This window comes from Coturnix japonica, chromosome 2 (genome assembly GCF_054131305.1).
Source record: "Coturnix japonica strain WE chromosome 2, WE-NBRP24, whole genome shotgun sequence".
Lineage (NCBI taxonomy): Eukaryota > Metazoa > Chordata > Aves > Galliformes > Phasianidae > Coturnix > Coturnix japonica.
The window spans coordinates 50181099-50207876 of NC_140664.1; the positions used below are offsets into that span (position 1 = coordinate 50181099).

A 26778-nucleotide genomic window follows, 5' to 3' on the forward strand; every position below is an offset into this window, starting at 1 on the left:
TGCTTTTATGTGTTTTTATTATAGAAAAACAAAAGGCTTACACTTGAATTCAATAAGCAGCATTATTTCATGAATTCAAAAGAGGTTATGACAGTAAAGTTTAGGAAACCTCGAGAGATTTGAGAAAAGAATAAAGTGACAGATTCTCCTCAGACAACACTCTAAATTATTTGCATGACTGCAGTAAGTTCCCGTAATTGCATATCACTTCTTATACTCAGTTTGTGATTCATATGCTCTTCTTTTCCCTGTGCCTTGTTGAACATAGCTGAGACAAGGACTTGGTGAAAACAGCAGTATATTTCAAGCTTGATTTTCAATAGCTCAGTACACATCAGATTGATATTACAGTTCAGAAGTGACTGAGGTACATTTTCTTCTTCAGCAGCTGAATGTTACAGTTGTATCAGAACCCAGTGTGATGTGTTTCTTACACAGCATTTATCATTTTCAGCTTTGTATCACAGAAGATTTCTCAGCAAGATATTGGGCTAATATTTTGATTACAAACATAAAAAATAACCACAAAAATAAAAAGTCACAAATAAAGCAGTTCTTTGTAATGCAGCAAAATTCATGGGGATTCTTTTTACTTTTGTTGGTCAGGTTTTTTTGGCTGGTTTCTTAACTACATACTACAGAATGAAGGGCGGCCTTCCACAGATCACATCCATCTTTTGTCAAAAGTTGCATGTCTCCAGCCTAAACCAAAATTAAATATGTAATTGATTTGTATTTGAAATTTCATAACAACAGACAAATCAAGAAAACACGTTACTATATTAATAGTCCTACGTCTTGATTATTACCACTGACATGTTGAATTCCAAAGGAACTTACAGCTTTGTCCTTGGGCGATTATTGGTTTAAAATGCAATTCAACGGCTCTAGATCATATTAAAAATGACTCTAAATAAGTTTTTAAGCATCTCACTCTTCACGTATATGCTAAAAACATACCTCAAAGTATCCTGCATAATGAAAAAAACACAAACATTAAAAAAGCAAGGAAAAATCAACCTACTATTTACAACCAGCTCAAATATAATGCAAATATAATGGGAAAAAAAGGAAAAATGTGATTCACAGAAGGAAAAAGGAGAAAACAAGAACAAAAAAAAGCTTCTCTGACACCTGCTATTCAAAACTATAAGAACTCATCTTTTCTTCTTGTTCTGAAAGAAAAAGGGGTTGCCTAAAAATCACTTTTTTTTCCTGAAAAATATTTCCTAAATTTAGACCATGTTTATAACGATAACAGTCATCTATATATATTGTACCCTGCCCCACAACATGAAGCCAAATAATACCAACCTACTTAAACTAAAGAACAAATTTCCTTCCTACAACGAAAAAGGATGCAATTCATTTTCCTTAGTTACATTTTATGTTGTTGTTTGCTTCAACTCAGAACTTGATTACTTACGTTTACCAATGTCCTAATTTAAAATGCGTTAGAGTTACAGCATAGTAATTTTTCATGTGATGTAGCTGCCTTATACAGAGGACTTCATTTGTATTATACAGTAATATTAATTTAAAAGAGGAATAAAAACAAATAGCGCGAATACCAAGATGAGGAACAACGGAAGTTCTGTTTGTATGGTACTCTTCATAGCATCAGTGTCAAAGGCCTTGGAGATTTTAACCCTGGACACAAACTAGTCATTTTCAAAGGATCATACTAAAAGTGACTTTTATGACTAAATAGATATTAAAAATGCATTATACCGATCAATCTGTATGAAAGTTAATATTATGCTCCATTAACTCTCTAGGTAACAGTCTCAATTATCAGTATCAACACCAACCATCTCAAAGACTTATAGTAATCTAAATTAAACACTGTAAACATATTCACATCAGTCAAAAAGCTCATCATGTGGGATTCTGGCAAAACAGTCAAGAGTGCTTGTCATCCCTTATCAAGTTGTACTGTAGTTTCAGAAAACTTTTAATACAAATGATCATTTGTGATAGAAGTTTATGTAAGCATAAAATGATTTAACGTGTAACCTTGTTTAAGAAGTTTTAAAATGTAGTTCTCCGATAATTTTTAGCTGCTAACAAGTTGTATATCACAGAGATGTTCCTGACTGCCAGTAATTACATTAGTACATAATAAAACAGTCCTCTGGTTTATAACAATTTACATTTAACTTGATAACAAAAAATTACTTTTTCTAAAATAATGTGCAACAATAGAATATGTGAGTTCCTGGAAAAACCGTAACTTGTCTTTAACTATCAAGGTTCTGAAAGATGTTACAGATTTCTTAAATTTTCTTAATATACAGCCTTAATTTTGAGTGTTTGGCTGGGCTGTACTATTATCAGTTCATCAGGTATACTAAGGTCAAGTAACATTATCTCATTGTTCTAGAAACGAACAATAAAAAACCTCCCCAAAAGTACCTGCAAGTTCCTTCGTATTCCTTTGAAAATCATTAAAGACAACTGAGAGAACATCCCTATTGCAGTTCTTTTTCCTGTCATTATCTGAGAAAATTTGAACACATGCAAGTCAAAACTACCATAACGCAGACACATATAGGTCCTCTTTCATGAAGATCATCAATAAATAAGTCTATTTGGAAATTCTAGAGATTTTTTGTTCAACACATTAGTCTTTTTTCTTTTCCAATAGGTCTTTGTGCTTAAGCTCTCCATCTGAAAGTTCTGTATATTTTCCATTCTTTTCCTCCTCTTGATCTTCCTCACTGCCATCATCTGTGAGCTCCCGATCGCTGTTTTCCTTTTTAACTGCCTCGTGTTCATCTACACCTCCATCTGTATCAGCTGTGCAGATTCCGTAACACATTATGCTGATGACACCCAGGGGCAACCCAAAGAGAAAGCATCCCAGAAGTGGTGAACTCTTGAATACTGACTGTTGGAACACAGATTCAAAGTCAAAAACACTTCCATTAAACATACAAATTCACCTCATTACTTATTATTTTGCATATTTATTTACTAATGTCTGAACTGAGTCAGTTTTCTTAAGAAGGTCAAAGCAGTCACTTTAGCCACACAACTGTAAGCTTATTAAAAAATCCTCTCAGATTAATATTACAATGTTCCAATAGGATGACTAATGTTAACATACTAGCTACAAATTCGACTCATTGTTTGAAGCTTGAGAAACCATTGTGCTAATAATGCTAAAATTACATTTTAAAACAACCAGTTTAAACTCTCATTTGTGTCTCTTTCTCAAAAATGAGTTTGAGTCATCATAAGGGATCTGGAGAAGCCATCTGTTATTAGGGAGCTTCCTATTAAAGAATAGCTTGAAAGACCTTATTGCACAAGAGGAAGGGCTTCTAGTTTCAGAAAATGATGCATGAATGCTGCATGCTGACAGAACATTGGAAGCCACATAAACACACAAACGTGAATTCAAATTCACAGCAAAGATTTTTTTATTTGTGTATGACAAGCAGAGAAAATTTTATGTTCTCCAAGAATGATAAAATATTTGTTTTAAAACCACACCAAGTACGGTATTTAATCTCTTTATGCCCTAAACAGCTCTCCTCGGAATGTAAAAGTGCTATCGCTTTCAATGAAAAGAAAAGAGGGTCAAGAAAAACATTTTGAATTCTTCCTGTTCTATCCCTTAAAACATTCATCAGATTTTAATACAGAAAGGGAGTGAGAAAATAAAAATTGTCTGCATGCTGAATATTTAGCACACTAGAAAATGTAATTAAGAGACTTACATCGAGAAGTAAATTAGGCTTAAACCTAATGCATATATGTGTGTGACTGAGCATATATATGAGCAGATTTATATAAAAAGATTTGTAAATCCTAAGAAAACATACGAATCTTGATTGATAAGGTTACCATCTGTATGGGAATTGCTAGGTCATGGTTTGAACTAATGACTGAGCACCAGGTGATAAGGCATGGCTAAGCCAGAGAGCTCAAGGGCAAGCAATGCACCTGAGCAACCAGAAGGGGTGGACTCAGGGTCGTTACCCTCATTTACAGGTTAGCAGAAATGATACTCTTCTCAAGATGTCACCTGTCTCTGGAAAGGATGAGCCTCCTTGTTCAAATTAGCTTTTTAAACTAAATCTTAACAAATACCTTCATAAGCATGCTCCTGTCCTAGTAGAAGGCATTAACGTTCTTTTGCTTCACACTATGTAATTTACAATTCTGTTGCTCCACACTATGTAATTTACAAAATATAAAACTTACCACTACAGTAGACTTGGCATCATAGACTATTCTCTTGATCCGCTGCAGAACTCCGTCACCACCTTGTGCCTGAAATTTCAAATGGAACCATGTCAAAACTGCTGACACTTTTCAGTTATGATTCCAAAAGTTCATTCTTCAGACCTTGAAATCTTAAGTCCCTTTAGAAGGAAATGAAAAGTAATTACTCTTGCATCTCACAATGCCCAGACACTCCAGCTTTTCTAGTGTGGTCAAACATATCAATAGTCTCAAGAAAAATTTTCCCACAATTATTTTAAGCAACTAGTTAACAGCATTCTTAAACACCTCTTACCATAGGAAAACACAAGGAAAAACTAAAACTGTCCCAGTGTAACAATTATAAAATTGAAGAGAACTTCTGAACCTTCCTGTAAGCTGATGGGTATTTATTTATGGAAAAAGCAGAAACAGCTAGAAAAATCTAAAAAGTAACAAAAAAATACAAGTGTGTAATGAAAAATAGCTTGTGGCAAGCAGTATCAGGCTATCTGCATTACTACCAAAATTAGCAAAACTTCCAAAATACTAAATGAATCTGAACCTAATCTGTGTGCTGAATAAGACCAGTCTTCACCTGCCTCAAGATGCCAGAGAAACAAATAGGATTAGAATCTACATTTTGGAGAAAATCAACTGACCATAAAGTGATCCCAACCAAATACCCTTAAAGTGCAAATTTCAAAAATGAAGGACTCAGAGAAGGCTACCGAGACCATACGGAATAATAAGGTGAATATTCCAACAGCCTCCAAATAAAGGAGGTAGGGACTGTCACATTTCTCAGAAATTTTGCTGTGATTCAGAAACCTTGAGTCTAAACATATCTGTAGTAATGCTGTTTTATGCCTACAGACATTATTTAGCTTAAATGAAGTATCTTGTATTAGTTCTCTCACATACATACAGAAGATGTTAACTCAGACAGGCATTTAATCATTCTAGCTAAAATACTGTAAAACAAAACATACAAAGACACAAGTGACAGTACAAGAAAAAACAGAGAGCATCACAAATACAGAATTACTCAAAGTTAAAAACCAGGCAAAATAATTTAATCTGTTATATTTAAACAAAGCTATATTTAAACAATGTTAAACAGATGCTAATAAAAACAATTCAGGTTTTCAAGTGCAATTAAAGATATTAAAGAATTGAGAACTGAAGAAAGAAATGCAACTAAGGAATTTACTTGGAATATCCCTTGCCTTGTGTTTGGATACTTAGCCAGCAAAGTCACCAACAGCAAGCAAAACCACCCGTATTGTGCTGTTGATATATTAATCTGTCAGACTAAATAAACCAAATTATCCTATGTGACTGAAACAGCCTACAGCCTTACTTGTTATTACTATTCAGCATCCTAAAACTGTTGACACAACGTGATGTGAGATTCAACTAACACAGCATTCAACGTAAAGTGCCTTCCAGGAGGCAGCAGGATGATTTGTCAGCACTGCCTTCTTTCAATTGAGAAGCCATCTTGCCCTGTGAGCACAAATGAGAGCTCTGATACAGTCTTTCCTTATCCCCACAACGCAGCCTTTTGCTCAACTTACAGTCCACACACACACACAAAAAAAAACAAACCTGTCCAAGCCATCAACTGTATGTGGATTGATTAGGTTTGTTAAAAAGTCATTAAGAGCAGCTAGGGAAGAGCAAGCTTGCATCTGAAATACGCAAAGGAAGCACACCACCACTCTGAATCAGAACATATCATTCATGAAGTTGCTAGATTTATTGAGTTATTGCCCAAAAGAAAGCATAGAACCAAATTAAATTCACCAAAAATAAATTTAAAGGAAACCAGGAAGAGAATTAAAAGCTCTCAATTTATCAGTGACAACAGTAAAAGCAATCTCAAGATAATTTAATAAACTGTATAAAATAAAACTACATTTGCTTGCTAGTAGAGGTTCTGCAGTCAGAAATCTGAGCAAAAGAACACCCTGAACTCAGAATCACACATCGGACAGTGTCCAAGACAAGAAGACAAAAGAAGATGAAGCATATAACATGACAATCAGAGCAACCTTTTTTCCCTACTTCAACATCTTGTAAAATAAACACCAACAACGTATTTGAAGTCACAATGAAGACTTACTTCAGCTGTACCATCCAAGATGTTGTTAATAAACTGAACCATGTCTTCTGTGTTCTCAATGTGCCTATCTGGTAGAAAGTACTGCTGATTGGAGGTATTCAAAACAACAATAGTAGGAATTGTCAAGTCACTGGAAACATAAAAATGGTTAGACATGTAAAAAATTACCATTGCAATTTAAATGACTTCTACATCATTTAAGGACATTGTACATCATAAATCTTCTCCATGTGCACCTCAAATACCAGTTTCTTAAATTAACGAAGGAAGGAGAAATAGAATTACTGTAATGGTACAAGCATGTTTCTCATTTAATACTTTTTATTCTTGCATGTGTGAGTAAAGCTACTGAAAGCTTACTATATTTTAAGTATACCTACAGTGACTGCAAATAAAGTACCTTGTGATGTTCCAATTAGTATGAGATTTCAGAGACCAGCCTTGCATTACAAATGCAGTACTGGCATCTACTGGCATTCTATGATTCTACATCTTAGTCTGCAAGTGTATTTCTACTAGGGACAACTGATAGAATAATTTTGTCCTTTGTCAAAAAAGGGTATTTGTTGTTATGCACATCTAGAAGAATAAAACATACTCTGTAGTAGATTTCTCCTATTTCAAGAGGCTTTTTCCACCTGTTTCCATTTGCTGCCACCTAGTGGAAAATTGAAGGCCTGGCAATATTATTTTACTCAAAATATTCCAGCAATCAGGTAAACAGCAAATACTTGTACTCAATGTATTTTGCTGATTTCCAGTTATACTGGAAATGCATGTTTCATTTAGAAAATAAACTAAAAGACTGAAAATAGTTCAATCGCAGTTTTCCATACACAACAAATGATAAATTAAGGCATTTTGTAGATTAATAATCCAACTGAACAGATCTTACAGTTATTACCAGATCACTACTGCTGTAAATAATGCTTGTTCTTCCCCTTCATTTTCTTCCTCCTAGGGAACTCATTTTCTCCTTGTTTTTTTGCACATCAATTCTAGTGCTCAGCAGACTGTGATGAGTTAAAACAGTTAGGATTTTGTTGGATAAGTAAAATACCTCTCTACTTCTCCTAACCAGAAAAATGAAACAATTTTTTTGCCAGATAAAGAGAAGAAGCTCAGCAAACAGTGCAGAGCTTATACAGGAAATAAAGTAATGAAGAGCGGAGGGTCTCATTTTTTTTGGCAACTAGAGGGTACTGAATCCATAATCACACTATTTAGCTCCAATTGACAGATGTTTTCAAACTACTTGTATTCAGGTACTAAACCAAATCTAGTGGCATTCCACAGAAATACCAACCTAGTACTTCTGGAATCCTCATGAATCTCCTAAAACTTTTAGTGGCACAGGTTTATAATAGAGTATTTGTACATCTACCTTGTTTTCTTACTTTTGACCTTGTAGTCCTGTTGTGGCCTTAGATGTAACATCCACAAGAGCCGCAAGACCAGATGGATACCAGACACTGTAGAAAATGGATACTGCAGAATACTGCAGATGCTCATCGTTTAATCAACAAGAAAGGGACTCAGAATACTCCTCCAGTACAAAGCTGACATATTTATTTCTGTTATGCCCTTCCTTAATTTAGAAGGCCAGACTAGAACAAATCAACAGTAAACACCAACCAACTGAAACTCTCTAGTGACAGATCTTGCACAGGAAGGACAAACATTAAGCATCTTGTTAGGCTACTTATATATTTCAAAAGGTACTAAGTTCATACCACAAGAAGACAGACTGCATCTTTTAAACATTTTAAGCTGTTCCTCTACAGATACACATTATCTCTGCATTTCAGCTCTACAAATCCATAGTGAAACCATGAATCCGTGCTATTTGCTAAGTGATGCCCCAATGCCAGCTTCTAAAATGGTAAAAGACACCTGTCTCTGTTTTTAGGAAGACCTCTTACACAATCTCAGGCAAATACTGTACTTTACTTTTCAACTGCTTCTCAGAAATTAAGGGCACATTAAGCAAGATCCACTTCAAAAAGCTTCAATTATGAAAATGCCCTACTAAGACTAAAATATGCTTATCCAGAAATAAAAAAACAACCTCACAGCTAAAGTATAAACATACATAAATTTCTATCAGGAAACATAAAACTTCTAATTTTTATAGTGTCCTGTAAATTTAACCAATGACAGACAAAAAAACTCACAACATACAGATCTAATGGAGTAGTAAATTTAGACTAGATATCAGGAAGACGTTCTTAACTGTGTGGGTGGTGAGATACTGGAACAGGTTGCCCAGTGAGGTTGCCGATGCTCCCACTCTGGAAGCATTGAACATCAGGGTGGATGGGGGCTTTGAGCAACCTTGTCTAGAGGGAGGTGTCCCTGCCTGAAGCACAGGAATAGGAACTAGATGATCTTAAAAGGTTCCTTCCAACCCAAACCATTCTATGATTCTATGAAATACACATGTACTTACTCCATTAGTAAGCTATTGATGTAATCATTTCCATCCATATGGCCAAACTGGAAATCCCTGCAAGAAATGCAATTATAAACATTATAAAACAAAACAAGTTAAGTGATGAGTCTCAGCATTTAAAAAAGTTTGTCCTAAATATTTTTATTTTATTTGATTGTATACAATCAGCATTATAATGCAAAAATAAACAAAAAAATAAATAAAAAGGCAATGCTGCAGGAGAATCAGCTACGCAAAACACAGTTAATGAAACAGTCAACTAATGTCAGTGCATGGTTAAAAAACAGACTATACAATTTCTCAGGTAGAAAAAAGAAAAGTAACTGCTGCCTTGAAAAGGTTAATGGAGAAGTTCATTTAAGATATTGTAGAAATGTGTGCACACCTGTGAAAGTGATCCCGATAATCTCTTGCAACCTCCTGAATAATAGACTTCAGTCTGGAGGGGGTAAAAAAAAACAACAAAAAAAAAACCAATAGTCTGTCAATCCAAGACATACTTTGTCAAAATTTAAACACTGATATTTCCCCACTGGGTAGCAAATAGCATCTCATAAGCAATACGAATTGCCTACTCTATCAACAAAAAAACACTTTCTTAATTTTCCTCGATTTTAAAGGCTATCTAGCATACAGCATCAACAGGAAAAAGAGTGTCAGACTGCTTTGCTGTATCTATTATCATCTGAACATATAACATCGTGACCTTGAAGAAAATCCAAAGATGATCTGTCAAGACAGTATACACACTACTCGGACAGTATTTTCATTGCTTCCATATACAGTCATATAGTAACAGAGAAAAGTTGTCTTCTTCCAAATCTCTAGCAAATTCTGACTCACATCAAGAATGTATTTTCAACCAAATTCTGCACAACTTTAATAGCTAAACCTCATTTGGCTTCAGTGCCGAGGTTTGTCCTCTTCGATATCTTTACTGATGACCTGGATGAGTGCAGTGAGTGCACCCTCATTAAGTTTGCAGATGAAATGGCTGGAAGTGTCGATCTGCCTGGGGGCAGCAAGGCCATGCAGAGGGATATGGACAGGCTGGATAGCTGGGCTGAAGCCAAGGGGATGAGGTTCAACAAGGCCAAGTGCTGGGTTGTGCACTTTGGCCACAACAACCCCAGGCAGTGCTACAGGCTTGAGGCAGAGTGGCTGGAAGACTGTGTACAGGAAACGGACCCAGGGATATTGACTGATGCTTGGCTGAACATGAGCCAAAAGTGTGCCCAAGTGGCCAAGAAGGCCAATGGCATCCTGGCTTCCATCAGAAAGAAACAGAGCTGCCAGCAGAAACAGGGAAGTGACTGTCTCCCTGTACTCAGCTCTGGTGAGGCCACACCTTGAGTACTGTGTCCAGTTTTGGGCCCCTCAGTGCAAGAAAGACACTGAGGCCCTGGAGCATGTTCAAAGAAGGGCAACAAAGCTGGTGAGGGGTCTGGAGCACAGGCTTTATGAGGAGCAGCTGAAGGAGCTAGGATTGTTCAGTCTTGAAAAGAGGAGGCTCAGGGAAGCTCCTCTATAACTACCTGAAGGGAGGTTATATTGAACTAGGGGTCAGCCTCTCCTCTCATGTAACTGGTGATAGGACTAGAGGGAATGGTTTCAAGCTCTGCCAGGGGAGGTTCAGGTTGGGAAATACTACCCCCTCTGAAAGAATGGTCAGACAGTGGAATGGGCTGCCCACAGAGGTGGTGGAGTCACTGACTCTGGAGGTGTTCAAGGAACGTTTGGATGTTGTGTTGAGGGACATGGTTTAGTGAGAACTATTGGTGATTGGTGGATGGTTGGACTTTTCCAACCTTGGTGATTCTGCGATTGCTAAATTCATTTTAATGCAGTTGAACTGAAGTACAGTCTCTTGTTTAAAATTAATAAATTTATCTTAAAATCATCTAAACTGAAGTACTCTCTTCCATATTAAAAAAGTGAGGGTATATGAGTTCACAAGTTTTTAAAAAGGTGACACAATGGCTTAAAGAACTATGCAATCACTGCTCATGTGATCTCATTGAAAGTCTCCCTTTGAAACTACATGGACTTCAACAGGGCCATAAACAAAGTCATAATGATGTCACAATCTAGAGAACATAATATTAAAACTTTTCATTTAGTCTAGTATTTCTGAATTTTTAAGGAATTTCCAGAAAGTGTCAAAATTTTATAAGTCAATGAATTAGTTCTCCACCATACCACCACGTTCCTCCATGTCACCAGTACTCAACCCTGTACCTGGTATGTTCCACTGAAGAGTTTTTGTCATCAATGACTGCAATAGCCACAAGTTTGCCTAAAAAAGGAATACAGTACTTGAAACCATTTAAAAAGAAATTGCATTTTCAGATGGAATATGTGCCAACATCTGCACCATTTGTAACAGCACTTCAGTAAATGCCTTTTGAAAATATAACATTACTTTCACAAACATGTGAGTACCCAGGCATTCTGTATCTTTAGAACCTCAAAGAAAACAATGCAGAATCAAGTATAAATTTGTTTTTATGTGGGAAGTAGATTATAAGTTATCCTGACCTGGTAAAAAAAACAACTCAGCATATCCACAGCTTCCTAAGCATATGCATACTTTAACAGCAACACAGAAGTTACTCAGATGCAAAGTTTTCATTTGTCTTCCAAGAAATTTCACCAAACACAGAGCTATTCTGGGACAAGTCCGTTTCAACAGACGTTCATCTTCCTAGCTCACCATATTTACTCTTAAGATAATTGAACCAGCTACTAAGTAACTTATATAACATACTTACCTGAATAAGTCCATCCACATATGACATTTTAAAATCTGTTTATAAAACTCTGATGTTTTTTCAGGAATTTATGATTTATATAAAACCTAAATCATTGTTAAATTGAAAGTTTTTGTGAATACTGAAATTAGACATATTTATTCTGTTATCAAGGGGCTAGCACAGGCTTTGGATGAAGCCTCTAATACATATCAAAGGTCTCCTGTTTTTGAAGTTGGTTCAACATCATCAACTCATTTAGCTTTCAGATAAAGTAGGTTTTTTGTTTGTTTGTTTTGTTTTATAAAAAGTATCCTTTCTTACTGCCCTTTGCTTTTTCTTAATGTTCAATTTTAGTGATAACAATGTTCAAACATAGCATAATCTCACCTGTATCTCCAAGTTCATACAGTGTAAAGCCATCTACAGTAAGATAACCTTGAAATCTTTCTCGATTTATCCAGGACGACAAATCACCATCTTCATACTCTAAAAACACACAAAAAAAATGATGAAAGTTGAACACACATTGTGTGAGTAAGAAAATACCACTTTTTTCACCCCCATTTTTTGGGGGCACCATGAGGAAACAGAATTATGTCAAGCAGTACTTCGCTCTCATACCTGAAACATCAGTATGTATTTTGAACAGTAAAAGTCATCTATCAGGTATGAAAACTGTTGTTCATTTACTTTCTGATTTGTACAGTGAGTAAAGGAGAATATCTAAGTGTTTTGGTGCAGGCAAAGCAATACCACTGGAAGCTAAGTATTAGTGAATAACACAAAGTAAACTTCTTAACATCAGTACTGACAAAAACAACTCCTCCTCTGATGTATTTTATTCTGTAAGCAATCAAACTTTTCCCTGTGCTGTCATGAAAGGGCTGTTGTTTATCACAAAAATATTGGTGCACTTCTCACTTGTATCGGAGAACTGCTGATCAAAGCCTGAAACTCTGATTAACCACCTGAGGCAAGCAATGAGTCAGCTGCGGGAGCACAGGTGAAGGTAATTCCGCTAATGGAAGAGGTGGCTTGGCTCCACCTCTCCCAGATCTCATTTAAGGGCTGACTACCACTAAGGCAGGATCTTTCTCTGGAGACTGCTCCTTTGTGGACTTCACTGCTTACCTTCAACATTGGTGAGCATTTTCCACTTATCATAGATTATCTTTCTGCCACAATAATCTTTTATACAGAACACCTGTTTAACCTCTGTTTACCTACTGACTGTATAACTGTACAGCACTGCTCCATCTTGCCTTAAAATAAGCAACCCCACCTGCTCTAGTTTCTCCACGTTTGCTTTCAGAATCTTCTTTTAAAGTAAAGTACACTTTTACTTACCATCATACACAAAGTAAGTTCCATCTTTGAATACAACAACAGCAGGTAGTTCAGGCAAGGTCAGATACTGAAAGAGAGGTGTTCTTCAGTTAATCCATAATAAATTGGAAGTTTTTTTGTTTTTTTTTAAACAAACATATCCAAAATGTGGAATATACACCATGGGGAAAATATTCAAGTACATTTAAACACACTCTGACTACATTTTTAAATACAAGCATTCTATCTTCTGCATTATTAACAACTAAGAAAACATAAACCTATCCTCAACAGGTAGGTCTCATAAAATATAAACCAAACAGGATGTTTTACATGTATCTGCAGCACTGTCAGAAAGTTTTACTAAAATTTGACATGATCTTTAAATAGGTCATAACTTGAGGGTATCGACAAGCTTGCACTGTTCTGTGCTTTCAATTTGTGCTGTTGTCAGTATATCTGCCATACATAAACTTTTACTGAATGGACAGTCAATAATACAGGAGACTTAAAGAGAATTATATTGATAACATGCCCCACTAAATAAGGGTCATTTTCTGTGTTCAGGCTGATGGAAATACAAAGACATTTCAGCAGACAAGCCTGAAAACAGCCTTCAATATAAGCACACAGAACAATGAACACATACATCACCATCCTAAACATGCTACTAGGATTCATTCGGTCAGCAATATACTCAAAAATACACAAGCTATAAAAACCTTTTAAAGATAAAGAATCACTGATTTTATCACTTTATTGAGTGAACTCAATAAAACACAACAAAAAAAACGCTGCATCTAGTCCTTACTGTTAGCTATCATTCTAAGTTACAATTTTAGAACTGTAGAATAGAAACTATGATTAATAAAAGACTATCATAATTTTAGTCCTGGTGAGATGATGATGAATCATGTCTCTAATTTATTAATGGTTTGGAGAAATATAAGAATAGTATAATGAGTACTTTTCCAAATAACATGCCTTCTGTAATCATTCTCTTATCTCCAAAATAAATGCAAAATCAGTAGGTTTCTAAAGTAAGAGCTCATACGCATGATCAAGAAGAAGATTGATTCTAGAGAATGCTTTATTCTCTTATTCACCACAAGCATAGTTTAGCATCTTTAAAGATCAAATCAGCATATGTCCACCTTACAGCACACACCTATAGCTTGAAACAGGATGAGTTAAGATGACAAAACAAAGCCTAGAAATGAACATCACATCCCATCCGGAAAAACCTCATTACAAGAAGCAACCTGTAACTTCATAACATTTTTGCTACTCTGAAAAGAAACTGTACTGTCAGTACTTCAGGTACAATGATGTAACATTTGTGGCAAATTACATTGGGTAGAAAGAACAGCTCATTGCTTACATCACAGAGAGTTCCTATCTTTTACATTCTTGATCAGTAGCAGCTAAAGTGTAAACCACAATATTCAAATGGAAGTAATTTTTGATAAAAAATTTACTTATCATAATTTTGAAATATGAAGATATCTAAAAAAATAAATATGCTAGTTCTCACACTGCTAATCCTAAACTAATTTCAAAGTCATATGTTGTCAGTCTCAGCAGCCTCAGCTCCTGTTTGGAGATAACTAGAAATCAAAAGGACTACTGATCACACAGAATCAAGGATTAGAAGGGACCCTGAAAGACCATCTAGTCCAATCCCCCTGCTAGATCCAGGCAGGTTTTGATTGTTTCCAGAGAAGAAGATCCCACAACCTCTCTAGGCAGCCTATTCCAGTGTTCTGCCACCCTTACTGTAAAGAGGTTTTTTGTCACATTATGTGAAACCTCCTATGTTCCAGCTTGCACCCATTGCCCCTTGTCCTGTCATTGGATGTCACTGAGAAGAGCCTAGCTGCATCCTTGTGACACTCATCCTCTACATATTTACAAACATTGATGAGGTCACCCCTCAGTCTCATTCAAACTGAAGAGACCCAGCTCCTTCAGCCTTTCCTCATAAGAGAGACATCACTTCAATATTTAAGTAACAACAGTTAGAAACTTTTCATCTTTTTGATTAAACACAAATGACTTCCTTTCTATCACATAATATCTCTCCCACAAACAAGAGAATACAGTATCATTCTGCAGCCAGCAGACTGGACTGGTTGATACCTGGACAAACCATCAGAGAACCGATCAGCTGTATCACACAAGTTGGAATGAACTTATGTTTTCACTGAAGTCCCTGATAGTATGGTATCCCATGCTATAAACACTTGAACTAGTTCTGAAAGTGGCTGGTGAAGTTTTTCAGGAGCAACAAGAGCTTTGTAATGGATAAAAATGGAAGCATGCAAATTTTTGGGAAGCTTATGCAGAATTCAATGTGGGCTGTACATGTCTGTACATCTCTTTAATTTTATTAACAAGGTTTAATCAGTTTATTAATATTACTGAGCAAGTCATTTTGATAATACAAAGCATGTAGACTCATAAAAACTTAACAGTGGAATTATTTGAAATCTATCAAGGACAGATGCATTGCAGGAAGCCATCTCTATGCCACCAAAACAGCAAAAGAAGAACTATAACATTTTTATGGACGTAGTAAGAAGTGAACAGCTTACCTCAGGTAGCACATCTTCTGAGGCAGAAAAAAAGTATGTATAAACAATTAGTTCTGAAGCAACTTCAATGTATTTTTCCTGCAAAAATACAAACATTTTTTATTTAATGGTTTAGCCCTTAGGATGCCTTAAAGTTCAGCAACATACCTTATCTTCAATAGATTCATTAGGAAATATGGTTATGACACAAAACCGTAAAAATCAATTCCAGTCTTTGAACTTTCTAGAAGTTATTTTACAGTATGTCTGTGGAGAGTACAAAGGAATAACTTTTAAAATAAATTTAATCTAGTTTCAAACCTTTAAAGGAGATTCCCCACCAACATATACAAATAGTACACGATGCCTCTTTCGCACATGCTCAAACATATGCTGGCTAGGAAGTGGCCTGATAAGAGGTCTGAAAAAAAGAAAAAAAAAAGAAAGAAGATAAAGAAAAATCTTAATTCCTGCAATCTGCCAAATCACAAATAGAAATCCCCAAGAAAATGCAATACAGGTAGTTTTGTTTCTGAAATTTCCCAATCCAAATTTACCCAGTTTTTTAACTTCTATCAGAGAAAGAAAATAAAAATCCTGTCTCTCACAATAAACTCACTGTCCTCCCTAAACTATACACAAACATTTTAGATCAGCATCTTAGAACAAAATGTTGCTATGATGTTACTATTGAAGCCACTTACCAGCTGCGCAATCGTTTGAGAGAAAAATTTCTGAATTGAAGTACAGCAGATATGGTCTTAGAAACTTTCTTTAAAAAATTTATAAGCTATTAGAGATCACTGATACTTCTACATTACAGATTTTTTTCAACAATTTCATATAGTTAGTATCATAGGACTATATGAATATCACTTAATTGTATCTAAGGATGAAAGGAAGAAGCATCCTTTTTTTTCTACTCAAAGATTTGGAGGCTGTGGGCCACCAGAAGGAAAGAAGAAATTATGAACAATTATGAAATTGTTGTGAACAATTCTTTAAAAGTAATTTCCTTATGCTGCTAACTGCCACAGCTTTGCTGATGCACAAGCATACATTTTACAGATTTTTAAGGAAACGTGGAGTATCAAACAGATTCTGTCTTCGTAATGATATCCATATATTAAACCACATTAATGTCAGTAAGTTTTGTCTGTGGCTACTATGAATTTCATTTGTCCATAGTGTCTACTACTTTGAAAAGCCCTAGATCTTGCATGATAAAGAATTACAACTATGACTAGTCAGTTCCTATTTGCCTTCTCCATGTCACTCAACATGAAACTCACAGGCAACTACATGCACGCTAAGTAAAATGTTTAAAGTCAAGGTATTTTATTTTTTTATCATTTTTAAATCCCTTGCATTTTTGGCCCAGCTCAAAATACTATGGAAGTCTGAAGTCAGAAGCAGCCTCAAGGAAATGTACACTTACCCTGCTACTCTATTAGCAAATTCAATTATATCATCTTTGGTCCTAGGTCCTCTGTAGTTGTATGCCAAGTCGCCTTTTAAGCTAGATAAACGGGAAAGGCAAAGAGAAACAACAAACCAAAACAAACAAACAAACAAAAAAAAAGCCAGAAGGAAGAAAGAATTAGCCCATATTAAGAAGCCACAGATTCTGAAGAACAAAATTAAAATCAAACAAGTTTTATCCACACATGCAGAATTACTCAAACTTTTACTAGTCACTTGTTAGCAAATGATGAATATTTGAAAAATAATTTTGCTTATCAACAGCAAGCAATTTGAAAAAAAAAAAAAAAAAAAATCAGTGATGCAATAGTGTAAAAGCCTATTTATACAATATATAATAATATCTAAAAATAATATCTAAAAACATTTACCATTCTTTTATGATTTTTTTTCTGGTGTACAGACATCATTTACTTCATAAATACAAAAGCTGCTAGGAATGTTCGCTTATAAACTCAAAACAACTAAAACAAATCCAACATGTTTTTTTTCTTCTATTTGGTAATTGAGAAGTACCAAATGATTTGCAAAACTTTCTAAACGTATGCATTAAAGATTCCACAAACTGCTTGTGAATTTATTGTACCTTCCTGACATATGTGTATTTAATTATGGTTTACTACATCCCAAGAGGCTTTCTTTGAAGCCAAGCAAGTTTAAGGAGCCCATGTGAAAAAAGTAGTCATAAAACACAGATTTCTATGCTTTTATATGGCAATACATTTATTTTCCCTTACAATTAATATGCTCAATAATTGAGCCATTTTTGAGAAATGTGATTTAAAAATCTATTAGATATAATGAATCTTATGCTGAAACAAGCATACACTGTAAACAAGCCCTATATAACTAGTGAAAAGTGATCCACATTACTATTCGATATGACTTTGTATTGGACTGTGCACTACATGCATTAAGAGTGAGTACGTATAATACCATTCTGGCTTGATTTTTTTTTCTTTCCTTAAATAAACGCTAACCTACATTAACTTTTCAATTAGTGATGCAAGAAGACAAGCTACCTGTGCATCCACTGTCAAACAACCGCTCTCACACTTTTACCTATACAGTAACCCAATAACCACCGTCAGTTACATAAAATTTTCAGGAACACCGAAGGGAAGAGAAGGGTAATTGAAAATATGAAAGTGAAATTAATAGCTTAGAGAAGTCAATGGAAAGACTTAGATGTGCAATTACTGCCTGGATCACTCTCGAGACCTTAGATCAGTTGGTACATGAAATTCCTTTTAGTATTTCATATAAATATACATACACACTTTTAAAGTTGCATTTAAAACAGCAGCAAAATGAATTCCAAAACTACTACACTCTCTTTTTTTTTTTTTTTTTTTTTTTCCCAAACAGTTAGAGTAATGTTTTCTGTGAGCTTTGTTGCTTTTTAAAATGGAAAACTCCATCTTTCACACTTATCAAATACATGTAGGGAAAGATCAAGTTCAAGACAATTCAGCAAGAAACATCAACTTACAGCTTAATTGTTGGATAGCCTCGCACTCCGAATTCAGATGCAATACCTGAAACATATGCATTAATGCCAAACTGAACTAAGTCTTGTTCACTCACCCATCTTAAGGTATAAGCAGCTTCCTATTCAAGGCACTTAAATAAATGCAGAGGTTCCCAATTTACATGTCAGAATTTAAATGGCATGAGAATCCTCTAAACATAATTGTTTAGTCAATTTTCACTACAAGGTATTATGCTTTTAATATGAACCACATGTACAACCAGCTGGAAATATTTGAGGTAAGAATTAAGTATCATGGATGTAGGGTCTGCAAACAACCATCCCCACTCCACCTCACATTTGCTCAAAATGTTGTATCTTGATATTTGGAACATCCTTTACAGTTGTGATGGTAGCAACTGCCACTTTTAACAATAGCTTCCAAGCAATTCAATGTTTTCCAGAAGTTAAAATAAGTACTCCTTAAAGAAAAGAAGAAAAACCTAGCATGTCTAAACTGATGATAATGTCTCCGCAGTTCCCTCACAATGTGCAGAATGAAAGAAGAGCTAAAAATGCACCAAAACATTCTAAAACATAAACATTCTGAAGCTACCAACCACACGCCACGGTAGCAGATGTAGGAGGATCACATGCAGGACTCTGAATAACAGTTTAGAATATCTGACTCTAAAATTGTTTGCTGAGGTCAACACAATTTGTACAGAACTGCCAATAATATTTGCAGCTCACATATTAGCTTCTCACTCAGAGGAACACTGTGCTCATTTCATTCTGATCCTTTCCTCTTATATTTATTTCATTAAAAACTAGAATCCATTAAGATGTGTGTTAATATGTTTAATCACAAGGGTTATCACTAGACAGTTTATTTCTCCCCGCAGAACTCTTCAGTACCTTCAAGAAAACTACAGAATAGACAGCTTGTTTTTCTGTTTTGTTTTTAAAAACATCCCTTCCATGGAGATTACTGAAATCCTCTCAAGTGATTTATCTGCAGCACCAGTGTCACTTGTTAATACAAAGAACACTGTACAGGGAAATAACAGCAATTATGCTAGCACTGAGGGCAATTTATTTCTGTCCTGATAACATTCAATGGACTTTAAGGCACAAAAATTCAACCAATACACCAGGTAACGGTTCTCTTAGTATAACCACTGCTTTTATTAGATGCTCAGTGTAGTCTCCATTACAACATTCTGATGGCAAGCTACCCAAAATTCAGACTTTTCATGTTGCTTCATGTTCCTATTAGAAACACAAAACTAGTTACACACAACCTCCATATTCTTTTCTGCCACTTATATGTGCCCCACTGCTATATTAAGTATGAAGAAATTCAATTGTCGCTGAAGAAACTCTGTTTAAAATTTTATGTAAACATAACAGTCCTGAACACTTGGTTTTAAGTGCACACAGATATCACATGGACCCTAATATTCCCTATACTCTCCCTCAGATTTAAGTGAAATGAAAATAGACAATGCTAAGAAAACAGGCAAAAAAAATCTCACCTCTACCAAAAGCACTTCTTTGAACACCTGAAATTTTGCTAGTTTCTATTCCTTAAAACACTCTAGAGTCGGTACATTGTAAGGTATCATCAAAAATGAAAGCATTAATATAGCTCAAACAGGTTCTTCAAGAAAGCGTTTATAGAGAAGCATGGGGAAAAATTGGCTCAACATTAACATAATGACTTTAGTGATTTCAGTTGATTTTTAGTTTAATGTTTCCAGGAGTAATGACCAAAAAAGAATAACAGTGAGAACAAAAACACTTGCCCAACAGTAATACAAGGAATATAAAGTGTGGTTAAATTGGACGTTGTCAAGAAAAGCACTACTCAGAAACATTTGTATAAAGGTATTCTAAGAAGCACATCAAAAAGGATATCTTTTAAAAGCTTTCACCTTCCATTTGCTAAGAACCCCCCACACAACCAGCAGTAAGTACAATACAAAAGTACACACAGCATGTTGTCACTTTCAGAAAGAAAAACCAGGAGATTGTTTCCCAGTAACTGCTTTTACGTGAACATGTTACAGAACAATATAATGACTAATGAAAAGAAGTAAAAATTCTTCTGTTTTGAATCCATTAGAAAATTATCTTCAATCAAACCATACTTACTAGAGAAGGAAGTTGCATCCATCTTCCCAACTTTTACTGGAGAGCCCATGTTTCTCATTTCCATACCCACTTCATTCCACACAGGCTCTAATTTCTTGCAGTGACCACACCACGGCGCATAAAACTGAGAAGCAAATACATTGGATTAAATAAAAAGCCAGATACATTGGCAAGGTTTATTTTCCAACTTTGTTCTTCATTAAGTTGCATGAAAATAAACCTGAGCTCTTAACATTTGGTAGTAATTTGATATGAAAGCAGGAGTTATCACAGTATCACAGGCTGGTGTGGGTTGGAAGGGACCTTAGAGATCATCGAGTCCAACCCCCCGGATTCGAGCCTCTGTGTAGCAGAGCGGCACTTCTACCACCTGCGCCACAGGGGGGATTCGAACCCGGGCCCTCCAGTGTTGCAAGCGGCATTCCTACCACTGCGCCATCAGATTGTTATAAAACAATATACTCAGTCGTAGCCCTTTTATACCCCCCAAACAGACTGTGTAGCAACATATTAAAATAAACAGTCTTGAAGTATTTTCATTTTGTGTGTGTGTGAAGTTAAAGCATACAATCAGTCTATCCAGGAATATAAATTTAATTTGCCTATTTATATAAGCAAAATAATATATATATATATATATACACAATTTTTTTGAAAAGGAGACTGTATATGTGTATAGACACATGCGTGCACATACTTCCAAAGCTGTTCTCTGGATCTCATTTTTTCATGCAACTACTTTTATACAAACACAGTGTAAAATCAATTCTGTTTTTTCAAGGTCGGAGATGTGAAACTCCGTTTTATCTATTTTGCTATAATGCTCCAGTAAAATTAACAGAGAAGATTCCAGCATTTTGGAAATGTGATCAGGCCACAGGTTGACAAAGTTGAATTTTATCTTCCTGTACATTACTTATCTATCTTGAAACTGCATTTACAGTTTTCCCTCCTGAAAAGTATCACATCTCTTTCAAGTATCTAAGAAAGAATGGACCATTTCATATTTTTGATGTGGTAATGCTAAATATCTAGCAAAAGTTAGTTGAGAATGGCTTATCCATCCTGCCAGAAGAACTAGCCATGTTACTTTTCTGCACCACATACAAATGTTTTTCCAGAAGATGAAGCAGCCCCACTACAGAGCGTAACAATGCACACTTTGTGTTTTGAGTTCAACTAGCTTGGTGTGATCTCATGGACAACACTTTCAATTATTCCTTCCATACTCACATCTACAAGCCAAATATCATCTTTGCGGTTTTCTTTAAACCTAGAAGGGAAAAAAATAAAATTAATATATTAGTAAATGTGTATAATTAGGTTTAAAATCTACAGACATTAGCTTGCAGTTTATTTCTTCTTTGGAGGAGCAAAGTTATTCTTAATTAAATAGTCCCATGATACCACATGCACAATCTTTATCAATTATACTTTTATAACCACTTACCAAGGCCAAAATAACCAACAACAAACAGTAAAACCACATAGAACCCAGAAAGCATACCAAAATTTCACAAAAACGCTTTGATTATGATATGAATCCAAGGAAGAAAAGTATTCTTCAGGTATTACAGTTATACTAAACACTGCATGTTGACAACTGTTCAGAATACGTAGTATTCATCTTCCTGTAGCACTGGTTTGCACTGTTAATCCTAGCTTTACTGAGTGTACACTGACTAAATTATCCTTATGTTAACACACAAGGCAATTTTTGTTCAGCTTCCTTCAAAGTTCTACCTCTCTACTTCATCTGCTCCACTACAAGGGGATCCGTTCAGTTTTTTATACAAATTACACACACAAAAAAAACCCACCTTATTGGAAGACAGTCAATTTGAAAGTAAAATATTAGAAGTCACGGTACTATTAAATACTTTTAAAGTTAGAGCAATGACATCCTAACAAACTGAATGACAAACTGTAAGCTTGTCATTAAAAGCATAAAAATATAGAAATAAAATAAAATTGAACACACTAAATCAAAATCTCTTGGTATCTCCTGAAAAGATACTTATGTATTTTACCAAAGAGTTGTCACTACAACAAAACCATGGAAATTAAACCCTTATTACTTAACTGTTCTTATGTGGAAAATCAAATAAACTGGGATCCTTATGTAAGGTTGTTTCTTTTAATAAAGAGATGAGCTTTCATAAAAGCAAATACATTCGGGAAAAATTAGAGCTGAATGTTCGAAACTTTTAACTGCAGAATTTTAGAGGTTAACTGAACCCTCAGAAAAGTTATGGTGAGTGACTAACATAACTAACAGCTTCAGGAAAGTATCTTTTAAGTTACAATTGCTTGAATTTCCTACCTCACAAAAAACATGCAGAGTAAGCAAAAGAACTAGGAGGAGCCTAGCATCTCATGAGAACTCTAATGAAGCTCTAGCTGAATTCCCACTACAAAGACAAATAATTGGCTATGATGCAAGAAGTAGAAACCAGCTACTGAATCATCAGATACTGGGCCGCATTTGTATGAGGGCTGCACCAAAAGTAATGCCTATTTTATTACATTGGTCTACAATGTCAGAGGAAAGCATTGGTGGTACAACAGCAGACAAGGCTGAACTTATCAGTGCTCCATTACATCTTGTTGCCATGTAACAGAGGGCAGTAGAGGAGCAGTCCGACAGAATGGTGTCTGACATGGGAGTGTGCATGAAACAAAGGTATGGAACTGAATTCCTCCATTTGGAAAAAATGGCACTATTTGATATCCATCAACACGTTTATGGAGACAAAATCGTGGATTTGAGCACGGTGAGGTTGTGGGTGGTGCATTTCAGCAGTGGTGGCAACACAGTTAAAGACAAGCCACATTCTGGATGGCCATGTACAGCTGTTATACCCTGAAATGAAGAACATCTCTACCAATTCATCTATACAACTCGACTAATGGCTGTGACTATGTTGAAAAACAGCATTTTGTAGCTGAGAATTAGCTCAAACAGTGCTAGTGTGCTTTTTGTATCTGTTGTGGTTTCCCTGGAAATAAAGAGTAAAAATTATTTTTGAAGCAACCTACATATTTAGAATATCACCTTTGCTTTGTAAAACAAGAATTTACAATGAATTTTTCTCCACCCTGTCACATAAGACTGTATTCAAAGGAATGGTACTTTAATAGGAAATTACATAGAACATTAAAGCACTTAGGAGGTAAGCTTTAATCTTACATGATGGCACACAGCAAGAAAAAGAATGACAGAAAAGAAATATCTGAAGACTCTACATTCCAATTGAATTTTATAATTCTGACAGCATATTCACTGGGCCTAATATATTGTAAGAGAAATTTTATTACTGTTAAAAATGTAGCATAAGCTGTACAACTCATTTAAAGGCTCATATTTAGTTAAAATATTAACTCAAGGAACTAAAATCCAAACCTCAACATTACCCAAACAAGTTTGAGTTCAGAAAGTTATTTTTTGTTAATGATTAAATTATTAGACTTTAATAAAGAAGCAAACCACATAGTTGGAGAAAAAATGAGGTACCTGTACAAACAGGTATTTCAGCATATTCTGAAGGTGCTGTTTCTAGGTCCTGTAAACACATTTCCAAAAGTAAAATGCCAGTGCTTTTTGTTAATTGCCCTGCACAGCCCTCTCGCTGTCAAGCAGCCACAGGCACACTGGTGGAAAAATGATACAGGAATCCCATTTCCTTGAATAACATGATTTGTCTCAAAGACATATAACCTCACAACACCTTGAACTCTGATCAAGTACTACCTCAGCCTCCACTTAATATACATACACATTGAATTATTTACTGTAAAAAGAAATCAGCATGAAATCAAACTAAAGATGAAGGACTCAATTCCAAAGGACTTAAAGCGGAAGCTTTAAGCCTTTTAAGCTTCCACTTAAATCGGAAGCTGCTGCTTCCACTCCTCTCTCTCCTTTCTCAATCCCCTTACACCATTTCCGATCCTGAGCTGAGCTCCCACAGCATCCTCACAGATAGAAAAAATACTTAATTTTGAGTAAGGTTACAGACCTGTTTCATTATCACATTGGAACAACTCTGCAAATACTGCAAGATGAGCAATTAATCTGAGATAGCACTAGTTAAGATCAGAAGAAACCGACAAGAACCATTGCTCTTAGTTTGCACACCTTCAATGGCCCAGTCAGCTGAGTAACTTGTATCTCTGTTAGTTATTCTCTGCTACTTGTTTTCCCCTGTCCTAAAAACTTGGGAAAGGGACTTGCACGTGCTAACAGGCATTGTTTGCAACCACAAAAATAAAAAATTAAAATTGGCAATAAACAAGTTTGCATTATCAGCAAGAACTCCATAGCATGTATCTGTATAGAGGGAAACTAGAAGCTTTCATCAGTCACTGCTCCCAAACATTTTTCTTATTACTTTTCTCACCATTTGCCGAGCACCTAAAAAGAAAAGACTGTCCTGAACAAGTCACAACTTAATTCCCATTTCCAACTGCAAATACAGCATCTGGTACAGCTGAAAAAGCAAAGCATTCTAAAACTGGATTTTCAATTATCAGCTATTCTACAAAAGTTACTCAACATGACTACAGAACTATTCTTTTTCACTCCCAACAACGATTACATTTAAACTTACATCTGAAGAAACACAATATGACAACATGATGTGGGTGCACAGATGCCCATTATTTTATTCATGCAAACTCTTTATCCACAGTCTCTGAAAATACAAGGGAAGGATCACAAACCAGCTTTGAAAATCAACTCCAAGTAGTTACTGTGCTTTTATTTAACAGCACTTTGAACATGCGGCAGAGGTTCTGAAGTATCTCTCTTTGATACCCTCTCAATACATTCCCATTTCCTACCCCATTATTTCACCACACCTCACTTGATCCCATGATTAACTGCTCCAGATGAATCAGCAGTATGTTAAAAGAAAAAACAAAGTAGTTTTCTGACTGTTCAACTATATAAAGGAAGCCATCATGCATCAAACTCTCATAAAATCACTATCTGTGACCGACAAAAATTGATCACAAAACAGCTATCTAATACGCTCTCCCTCCTAATCTTCTCAGGAAGTATCTTCTATACTTTCTATTTCAATAACATTTGCTGCCTTGTAGTACTTCAAATAAATCTGCTGATCTAACAAAAAGTTACATTCAACTGTAGAAAGTCAGTTTTTAGATAGAACTGCAATTGGATCCATAGAATCATTAAGGTTGGAAAAGACCTCTAAGACTGACCAGAGCAGGACTATGCATTTCAACACACTCACAGTACTAAGGCTAAACTTGCTGTAAAAGCATATTTTTGCCCAGGAACATAAGCATCACTCCACAAACCAGTCATGAACCAGTCCAGCAAGCTTGCCTTATTCTTCTTCCCTTTCTGGCCATGCATCAATGAACTTTCTCTTCCAACTCCTTGTTGCAACTATGCAGCAGAATGAAAATCTACTTGAACACAATCTGCTTTAACTTGGGGCAGCTATCTGCCCACCGATGTCTTTATTCCACCAAAAAAAAAAAAGAGAGAGAAAGAAGAATAAAGTCCTGACAGCTCCTGAAATAACAGCTTAAAACAAAACCACAAAATTAAAACACTCCCCGGCTTAGTTGATGGCACCTAATAAATGCAAGCCTCAGAATTTCTATCATTCCTTCTAAGAGGAATAAGCACTTTTCCCGAGCAATGTTCTGGACAGCCTTACACTGCACATAACTGTTGGCCTGAGAACCACCCACTTCCCCTGTTCTGACACAGAAAACCGAGTGATTTTTAATTAGCACTGCAAATCACACCCAGTACTTACGATTCATCCAGATCCTCCACAAAAGCCGCCTCTGATGCCAACGCCAGCGCAACCACTGCTGGGAGAGAAGAACTGTGAGTGACCCCCGGCAGGGCTGGGGGTGCCCACTCAGAGTCCTTCGTGCGACCCGGGGCCCTCTCCCAGCCCTCACCCCCACCGCGGCTCCCCGTGCCCGCACCACCCGCCGCCGCCTCCTCACTCCGCGGCACTACCAGCCTCCCCTGGGCCCTTCTCCCGCCCCAGGGCCCGTCGCTCTCCCCCGGTCCCTGCACCGGGCGCATCCCGCACGGCCGTTACCTGCCGCCGCCCACAGACACCACCGCCCGCCCAACGCTGCCATGTTGACAGCAGACCAGGCACAGCCGGAAGGGGAAACGGCACGGCGCAGCGCCGACCTTCCCTCACTGCGCATGGGCGAGCGGAGCCGCG

The 26778-nt window shown here is 36.1% G+C and overlaps 1 protein-coding gene across 2 annotated transcripts; it reads right to left on the reverse strand.

Annotated features, from left to right (window-relative positions):
* Nucleotides 1–26778, reverse strand: TMX3 (thioredoxin related transmembrane protein 3). Of its 2 annotated transcripts, none has more exons than XM_015855161.3 (16): nucleotides 26647–26778; nucleotides 26350–26404; nucleotides 21788–21827; nucleotides 20555–20678; nucleotides 18419–18464; nucleotides 16883–16963; nucleotides 15766–15865; nucleotides 15466–15543; nucleotides 12893–12959; nucleotides 11933–12031; nucleotides 11031–11088; nucleotides 9178–9231; nucleotides 8790–8846; nucleotides 6341–6470; nucleotides 4213–4281; nucleotides 1–2890 (listed from the first exon to the last, which is right to left on the reverse strand). In XM_015855161.3, exons 1-16 carry the CDS (start codon nucleotides 26759–26761, stop codon nucleotides 2624–2626), a joined length of 1440 nt encoding a protein of 479 aa, XP_015710647.3. In that variant the 5' UTR covers nucleotides 26762–26778; the 3' UTR covers nucleotides 1–2623. The 2 variants fall into 2 exon arrangements, with proteins under 2 accessions (XP_015710647.3, XP_015710646.2); XM_015855160.2 differs by having other exon boundaries at nucleotides 26350–26407; nucleotides 26647–26772.